Below are 9229 nucleotides of genomic sequence, written 5' to 3' on the forward strand. Positions count from 1 at the left end.
TTTCAAACACTGCTGCTGATGCCCATTTAATTTCAAACACTGCTGCTGATGTGCATTTCAAACACTGCTGCTGATGCCCATTTAATTTCAAACACTGCTGCTGATGCCCATTTAATTTCAAACACTGCTGCTGATGTGCATTTCAAACACTGCTGCTGATGCCCATTTAATTTCAAACACTGCTGCTGATGCCCATTTCATTTTAAACACTGCTGCTGATGTGCATTTCAAACACTGCTGCTGATGCCCATTTAATTTCAAACACTGCTGCTGATGCCCATTTAATTTCAAACACTGCTGCTGATGTGCATTTCAAACCCTGCTGCTGATGCCCATTTAATTTCAAACACTGCTGCTGATGCCCATTTCATTTCAAACACTGCTGCTGATGCCCATTGTAGCTGCCCCTCCATAAAGAGCAGGAAGCTGTGAAGGAGTGAACTAGAGAGCAGGATAGAAGTGACAGCTGGGTGACACTAGAACAGTCCAACTCAAGAGGCAGGACAAACCCACCAAGGGGATTTTATCCAACCCCAGCTGTTGGGAGGCTGCTGGAGCTGACACGGCCTCAGAGATGTGCCAAGGTGACAAAGCCACCCAGCCCAGGGCTGCCAGCTCCCCCCCTGCCACAGCAGGACCCCACGAGCACAGAACCACAATTCAGTAACTGCCCTGTTCACTTTATCCAGGGGTAAAAGTCCTCCTCAGCCCCGTCCCCGTGGAATCCATCATTTCACATCTGGAAACTCAGAACTTCCCAAGCAGGACAGTGCAGCCTGAGCCCCCTCAAGTTCTACAGTGAACACGAGGAATTAAAAAAAGAAATGCCAAAATAAATAGCACAGGCTTGGAAAAAGCACTTTCAGAAGCTATTTCCAGCAGACAAGAGCTGACCTTCCCCTCCCAAAATGCCAGGGGGTATAAATAGAGCAGCATCCTGCCTTGTGTCACCCAGCTCCAGCAGCAGCTCACTCCTCTGAGTGCCCAGAGCAAGAATTACCCTGACCTGGACTCAAAACACCATTGCTGACACTGCCACAGCAGCAGCAGAGCAGGGAGCAGCCTGCACACCTCCCTGCTGGCCAACACTGCTGTGCAGAGCTCCCTGTGCCATCCCAACCCCTAACTGGGGCTGGGAGATGCTGATCCTCACACTCACTCACACGCTGCATCCCTGGCAGCCCTACCAGCTGGTGGAATTGGAAGGCAATTTCAGCTTTTCCAGGGCACTGAGCAGACAGTGAGGTGCTGTGGGTCTCCCTCTCTGCAATGACCCCTTTGGAGGGCAGCTCTTGCCAGCTGGGGGTCACTTGTGCTCAAATGAGGAAAAAACCTGTTTGCTGTTTTTTCTCCCAGGAAAAACAACTCCCAAAAATGCAGCCACTGGGGTGTCCCCAGAGCATTAAACTGGAGACTGAGCAGCAGAGCAGCAATGCCACTCAAGGATGCAGAACTGGACGTGATGTTGGTGTTTGTGTTCTGTGCATTAAAAACAAAATTCACTCAAAGAGGGAAAAAATGAAGGCAAGAAAAGACAGGTTTGAACCAGACAAGGTGGCCACGGCAGCACCCACATCATCCCAGGTGAAAGCAGCTCCTCTCCCACCAACAACAATCAAGAGACACATTTCACTTGCAGGCAAAACCTGGCTGCTGTAGTGTAGCTTGGTTTTATTTATGTCCACAAATATTTCAAAAAAATTACAAAATACTCAAATGGAGAGAACACAGAAGTCACGATTTCTGGGTTTCTACTCTGTTTACACTGTGTTATCCCATGGCAAACTACTCATATATACATTAAGCTTCAAGATATATATAAATGTAGCAGTCAGAATGTACACTCTGCTCGAACGGTGCAGTGAAACAAGCTCAACCATGACGACATAGAACAAGAGAGACGTTTCAAAAACACTAAAGCAAAATTTTAAAATAAACTTTCGGAACAGAGGAAAAATAAAGAGAGATTTCTTGAAAGAAAATCAAAAGGTCTGGGTTGTTTTTTTGTTTTTTAAAAACGGCATCGAACACCGAGACGGCTTCAGAAGCCACTGCAGGTAAAGTTGTAGTTAATCACTGGGCTAAAACTGAGGAATTTCAGTGCTTATTTGCTGAATGATGTGAACAAAAAAGCTCCCTTAAATTATTAGAATGCTCTTCTGGGAAAAACAAGAATAAATCAGTGAACAACTTTAAAACAGACTGTAACTTCAGCTGAAAAATAAGGAATACAGAGAAGACCACTGGAGGGAATTAGCTTTCCTTTTTCTGAAGAACTATGGCTAAAAAACAGCAAGAGAAGGGTCAGAAGAAATGGCTGAATTCTCCCAGACTCCCCAGTTCCACACAGAACAAAAGGAGGGGAGAAGCTGAACTGAGATGTGCCTGATGAGCCCTTTACAGCACACTGAGGCACTCTCTGCTGAGCAGGCCCATCCTCCTGGCTGCTCAGCCCTGAGCAAAAATCATCCCTGTTCCCCAAGGAAACCTTCTCACCCCATCCCTGCCCACAGCCACGAGGACAAGGACTTCACCTCCCTGGATCCCAGACTGGCCAGGAACAGAACCTGTCCCTCCCCACACCTTCACCCAGAGTGAAACACAGCAGGGCTGGTGGAACACCTCAGCAGGGCTTCAGCACTGAGATCTGCACTGGGGCACAGCAACGAGGGAATTCCAGCAGGAAAATCCCCTCCACTCTTGCCTCAGTGGGCCTGGAAGGTTTTTTTAAGTGGGGAACGGGGCTGAGCAGCAGGAGGGGGATGAGCACTGTGCCTGCAGCTGATTAACTACAACCTCATCAGAGTGGCTCAGGGCAGTCCTAGGACACAACCATCACACTGAACAGGCTACAGCAGCAGAGAGCACTGTGAGTGGAGAGAGAGAACGGGGGCACCAGCAGAAAAAAATCACCAGCAGCTCCACGTGTCCGTCGGTCGCATCACCCTCTGCTCCAGCAAAGAAAAACTGTGGCAAAACTGGGGGGAAAAAAAACGTTAAAAATCTGCCTTGTAAGCAGAGCTGCCTCCTTGAATGCTCGCTGTGAATTCCCCTCCTCTCCCCATCCTGGTGGGAAGCAGCCAAGAGGAGCCACCCTGCAGGGACTGTGGGTGGGGAGGCACAAAGTGTCCCTGGCCCAGGGACACAACACTGCTGGCACTTAAGCGGTTTTTGCTTAGAAAAACCCAAACTCAAACAGTCAAAGAGAAAAACAGACTGGTCTTTGCAACACAACTCCATGAAAACCAAGCTGCCAAGCCCACTTTTCTTAGGAATTTATCAGACAGGAGGCCAGGAAAGGCACGTCCTCCCCAAGCACAGAACCCTGGAACCTTTAAAATCATTAAAAAGAGATTTTTAGGACAGATTGTTTCTCTGAACTTTCTGCCCAGTGGAGCTAGATTAAGTCTCAAAAGGTCACGGGAGAGAAGTGTTTTATGGCCACACTGGAAATGAACTGTTGAAGGTGGCACCAAAAGGGTCAGCGGGGTCCAAGGGACATGTGAGCTGCTGAGAAACCCAACTCAACAAAATCAGCTGCAGAACAGAGAGATGGAACACGAACAAAAACCCCCAAACCAACCAAAAAACCAAGAACAGAAACAGTCATTTGCAACATTATCCCTGCAAATCCCTTTAATGCTTATTGTTGATATCAAACCAAATGTCAAGCTTTTACCCATTTGAAATTATTGATACCCATCATTCCCTTTAATTAAAGGGATAATTATATATATATATTTTATTAAAAAATCAACTCTGTATTCTGTCAATACCAGGTAGGAATTCACAATTTGTGATGTTACTGAAAATCAAGATAAACGTTTCTGGAGTTTGTTTTGTTTTGTTTCTCCCCTCTACCCAAAAAAAGTTATTTACAGACTTAAAAAGCCATGCTGCAGAACTGAGCTCTCTTTAAAATTATGAAGATTTCCTACAATGTATTAAAATAAAAGTAATTTTTTTTTATTATTATAGCACTTGGATTCAGAGCTTGTTATGTCACCTACTTGCAATCCTTGTTTTTTTTTTTAATTACCTATAGATGCATTGAGTGTCCCTTCACACAGTGACTTGTGTTGTGAACCTGATTCTAGCACCTACTGAAAACAAACTAGTAAGAAAAGAAAAGAAAAAAAAAAAAAAAACCAAGATTGCAGGAAGTTCTCTGAATATTCCACACAGTCCTGTATTTCCAATAGGCTTCTGAATACGTTTTCATGCAGGGAGACCCACACCAGTCTTGAGAAATCTTCTCTACAAATGAACACTATGCTGATAAGTCTCTACTTGTTGGGTGGCTGCTTCTGTTTTAAATATATAAAGAAATCTTTATAAGATATTCTTTTCCTTTTGTAGCTCTTCTTGTATGTAAAAATGTTCCACTCCTTCCCAAGGACTGGGGTTTCCATAGCCAGCGTTACAAATAAATAATTTATTACAACTGTTTGTCGCCTTCTTTTTTCAGTCGACTGCAAGAGAAAGAAAACTCGTTTTAACACAACAAAGGAGGTGTGAGACTGCTCTGCCCTCCTGCCAGCCCTGCAGGGAGCAGGGCTGTGAGCTCTGAGCACCACCCCGGGCACTGCCCCAGCCCAGGGTAGCCCCAGGTGGGCACAGTCACCAGTGCCAGCTCTGCAGGTGGGACATGACAAGGGATCCTGCAACAGGACAGACACCCAGCTGTTCTCATGCTGTGCCAGAAATTTGGACCTCGCTTCCCATGTGCCCACAGCAGGTCTGAGCACAGCTTTCAGCTCTAACTGCATCGGGGCTCGGCACACAGCAAGAGAGGAGAAAATTCCGAGAGAAAAAAGAAGGGATGTGGAGGAAGAGGATGGAATTCCCCAAAAGCAGCCTCACCTGTAATAATCTTCCTGACTGGGTAGGTGCCCACCGTGCATGTGAGGGTGCCCGTGCAACCACTGCTGCTCCATTGCCAGTCTCTGCAGCTCTGCCGACTGGGCGTGCATGGCCTGCAGCTGGTGGGCTGCTGACATGGGAGGTGGAATGGCACCAGGCAGATCCCGAGGGTAGGGAGTACCTGGGGGACAGGCAGCACTTTTACACTCTGGTTTGCTTCTTGTTCATCCCACCAAGCCACCACGGCCACCCAAAGTCACGGCTCGACTCCCCCCACTGAGAAATGTTAAACCCCAGAGTAAAAGATGGCACTGCAGATCAAAGCCAACCCTTGCAAAGGACCATAAAATGCTCACCAAAGACTGGATGTCGGAGCATTTCATGCTCGTGAGGTGGCTGCCCTAGCAATGGGTTGGGGATGGTCCCAGGTGGGTATGGAAAACGTGCCAGGTGGGGTCCAGCTGCTAAAGGATCCACCAGGGGATGAACAGGTCCTGCTGAGCCTGAGAGAGAAGGAGAGAAAGTTTCCACCGGGGAAAGGAACACAAAGCCACAACAATTCCCTCAGCTGGTGCACAGCACAAATGTGGGGTCACCACCCTGTGCTCATCCCCACTCTAAGGAGACACAGGGGTTTTGACAGCCTTGAGCACAGGTGGAGCCACCTGGAGCAAGAACCAGCCCAGAGCCCCTCACTGTGCTTGGACCTGGCAGAGCACAAAGCCAAATCACTCCTCGAACACACAGAGAGACTTGGCAGTGAACTGCCTTGGCTGTGTCTGCACCAGCCTCTCTCTGGACTGGCAGGGACAATGCAGAAGCCATGGTTTTGCCCAGAACAAGCACCTGGGGAGCATCCAGACTTACCTGCACAGAGGTGCTCACTGACTGGCTCAGCTGGCAACAGGATCCTTGTACACACACAGCCTGTGTCAAACTCCTCTGCTGCTGTGTCAAAACCTGCCTGCACCTGAGCCCATCTGTGATTCCTGCAGTGAGCCTCAGCAGCTTCAGCAAGGCTGATATCCAGCACTGCCATGTCCCACCTGCAACCCTCCAGCCCTCCAGAACCTCACAGCACCCTGCAGCTTTCCTCCAGAACCTCACAGCACCCTGCAGCTTTCCTTGCTGTCCCATCTGGCTTCTGCAACCACACTCACGTTCCCTCCAGCTCCAAAAGTGGGCATCCCAGCACATTTAATGGACACTTTGCTCCAGGGCAAAGAATTCTACATTTGCTTGCACAAACACTGCACTGGCAGCCAGACACCAGAACCTGCATTTTACTCTGACTTTCCCCTGCCCTCACTTGGCAGCTGCAGCACCTGGTGCCTGGCTTGCCATGTTCTCTCCAGTCTGCCACCAGAAAATGTGAACATTTCTGCTGAGTGCCTCATCTCAGGACTCTGGAGCAGTAATCACGTACCTTGCTTCAGAAATGGGCAAGGCACAGATTCATTTCTGAGAGTATTAATTATTACAGCTGTAAGGCGCTGCTCTAGGACAGCAGCACTTAAAAAAAACCACCCCACAACAACAAAGCAGCAAACCTTTCACAGTGAGAGTCTGAAGGAAGATCGCCGCGGTGTTGCCATCACCCCACAAAAAAAGTACCTGCACTTTAGTCCCCACAACCTTACACAGCACAGAACACGAAGACGGGCATTTCCCCACGTGGGCTCCAGGCTCAGACCTGGCCCGTTCCCAGCTGCTCCCTGCGGAAGCACCCCAAGGGCTCACCTTGGTGTAGGGGGTCCTGCTGGTGTAGGTGTAGATGCGAGTGTATGTGCGAGTGCTGGTGGTGGTGGGGGGTGACGTTGAACATCTGCAGCCGCGCCAGGGGGTCGTTGGTGAGCGAGGCCATGCGCTCGGCGTGGATGCGCTCGGCCGCCAGCCTGTCCGGGTAGCTCATCTCCGGCCGCAGCTGCGGCCCCGCCAGCGCCAGTCTCTCCCTCTCCAGGGGGTTCAGCCCCGGGTGGAAGGAGGCGAAGGGGTGAGGCCCCGCCGTGGGTGGGATAGTCAGCGCCCCGTGCCTGGCGAAATGCTCCATGGGGTTGGTGGCGGGGTGCAGCGCGTCCAGCTCCGGGGGCTTCACCTCGAAGCCGGGCTTCATCCTCTCGCGCAGCTCCCGCTCGCGGATCTCGCGCTCGCGGATCTCGCGCTCGCGCAGCTCCCGCTCGCGGATGGTGGGGTCCACGTTGTAGAGGCCGGGCATGTGGTAGGCCAGCAGCGGGTCCGTGGGGTTGAGGGGCACGAAGAAGGGGTGGTTGCGGTTGGTCGGGGACATGACGTGGGGCCGCGCGTACTCGCTCAGCGTCCGTAGCGCCGGCGTGTCCGGCCCGATGTAGGGGGGCACGGCCGCGATGGTGGTCGGGGGCGGCTCGAAGGAAGGCCTCATGTGGGCCGGCCCGCTGAGCTGGGACTCGCCGAGACGGCCCTCGTGGGAGGAGCTGGACACCTTCTGCTGCACACAACGGGGGGAGAGAGCCTCAGGTCAACAGAGCCGGCTTAGAGCACCTCAGCCGCACGCACACCTCCCCGCCGCCTCCAGCCCCTTCTCCAGGAGACAGCACTCGTGTGCACAGCAGTGCGAGGACACAAAGGCATTCACTGTGTCTGCACGGTGCTCTCCTACTGCAAGGTAAATGCAAACAACCGGCCTAGTTCTGCCCAGCTGCTCTGGCTTCCCACAGACCCAGTCCAGGGGCAGAAACTCTCCATTTCCTTTAAGGAGAAGACAGTCCCAGGCAGGTCGAGAGGTGCTCAGAGCGGGCTGGATTTCAGTCCCTACACGCAGCTCCATGCTCAGAGACCCCTGAGAGTGTTGAAGTGCTCCTGGGGATCTGCATCCTGCAGCATCACCCAGCTCAGACCCAGCCATCAATTCCCTTACCCACCCCCGTGCCAGAACCGGACCTACCGCAGCTCTTTCCGCTTCTCTCTCACGCTCACGCTCCCTCTCTCTCTCCTTCTCTTTTTCTTTTTCTCTTTCCCTCTCTTCCCTGGCTTTCTGCTCCGCTTCCCTTTTGGCCTTTTCGATGGCCTCTTCTCTCTTCTTGGCCAGTTTGGATCCTGCCAGAGGCATGAAGTACAGGTCTGCCCTGGAGCATGAATTGTAGCCACGGTCCAGGTGCTTATAGAACCTGAAAGGAACACAAGAGAGAAAACCTCAGCCCTGGGAAAGGTGCAAGAGCGTGGGATTTGAGAGCTGTATGCCCAAACTAAAAAATATCATTCTACACTTACACCAAGCACTACCAGCTTCCCAGAAAGCCAGGAGAAAATTAACTGTACTGGTCCACAGACAGTGGAGTACAGAAGAGGCAAAGAGCACTGATGGAAGCTCCATACCTGGCTGACTGACTGGCGTGACTGGGGATATCCACCACGGTGGGCTCTGGGGACGGACTCCGGGGTGGGGGTGGAGGGCTCTCCGGCTCCTCAGCTTCATCGGGGACCTCCTCCTTGATCTGGATGGGTGGCAGCGTGCAGGCTGTCACCACGGGCACTGTCCCACTAGAAGCTGCTGACGTGGAGATGGGGGTCTGCAGAGGGATGCCAGGCACGGCGGGCGGCGTGGAAGTGGAGGGGCACGAAGGAGGCGTGATGGAAGGGGGGCCCCCGGGCACAAAGGGGTGCTGAGAGAAGGGCGGCTGGGAGGAAACCTGATGGAGTCCAGAGGGGGGGTGACTGGCAGGAGGAGGAAGGCTCTGGCTCTGGGTCAGAACGGGAGGCTGGGCTTGCGAGGACTGCAGCGGCTGGCTCTGAGGCATCAGCTGCAGGGGAGGAGGGTGCGCGGACGGAGGGTGGTGAGTGCTCAGCGAGCTCAGAGGCTTCAGAGCGGGCGGCGGAGGCAAGTTGGAGTTCATGGAGAACGGAGACGGCCCGGAGAGATGGGGAGGGTGCTTGTGGGCCGGAGCGGTGGGCAGCTGCGGGATGGGCGTGGTGGGGGGAGGTTTGATGTGAGGCATGGCCATGGGGGCGGGCGGCAGCGGCTGCTCGCGGGGAGGCTGCGCCGGCTGCAGCGAGGCCGTGCTGGGCAGCACGGGCTGCGTCACCTGCAGCCCCGAGTGCGAGTGGGACGGGGCTTGCGTCTGGAGGGGCACCTGAGACTGAGCTGGCTGGGCGGGCAGGGAGAAGGGCTGGGCAGGCCCGGCGTGGGGCAGCAGCGGCTGGGCCTGCAGGCTGTGAGGGGCAGGCTGCGGCTGGCCGTGCAGCGGGGGCTGCGCGTGCGGCTGCGCCGGGGCGGGCGCGGGCTGGCTCTGGGGCTGCAGGGGCTGCAGGGGAGGGTGGGGAGACGGCAGCCTTGGCGGGTGCAGCGCGGGGGCCTGCTGGATGTGCGAGTGGGGAGCGGGGGGTGCGGGGG

General features: G+C 53.3%; 1 protein-coding gene across 1 annotated transcript in view; it reads right to left on the reverse strand.

The window, feature by feature from the left end:
• Positions 1 to 1651: 1651 nt before the first annotated feature.
• The window catches only part of RERE (arginine-glutamic acid dipeptide repeats), a 130434-nt gene continuing 122856 nt past the window's right edge, over positions 1652 to 9229 (reverse strand). The window contains exons 18-23 of the mRNA XM_041419549.1: positions 8215 to 9229; positions 7784 to 8006; positions 6604 to 7324; positions 5220 to 5366; positions 4864 to 5044; positions 1652 to 4472 (exon numbers count right to left, since the gene is read on the reverse strand). The exon at positions 8215 to 9229 is cut by the window's right edge and continues 29 nt beyond it. Of these exons, the coding sequence (XP_041275483.1) occupies positions 4439 to 4472; positions 4864 to 5044; positions 5220 to 5366; positions 6604 to 7324; positions 7784 to 8006; positions 8215 to 9229 (2321 nt within the window). The 3' untranslated portion in view covers positions 1652 to 4438. The remainder of the gene's footprint in view (positions 4473 to 4863; positions 5045 to 5219; positions 5367 to 6603; positions 7325 to 7783; positions 8007 to 8214) is intronic.

The sequence above is a fragment of the Onychostruthus taczanowskii genome, unplaced genomic scaffold (assembly GCF_017590055.1).
Source record: "Onychostruthus taczanowskii isolate IOZ18803 unplaced genomic scaffold, ASM1759005v1 scaffold61, whole genome shotgun sequence".
Taxonomy (NCBI): Eukaryota; Metazoa; Chordata; class Aves; order Passeriformes; family Passeridae; genus Onychostruthus; species Onychostruthus taczanowskii.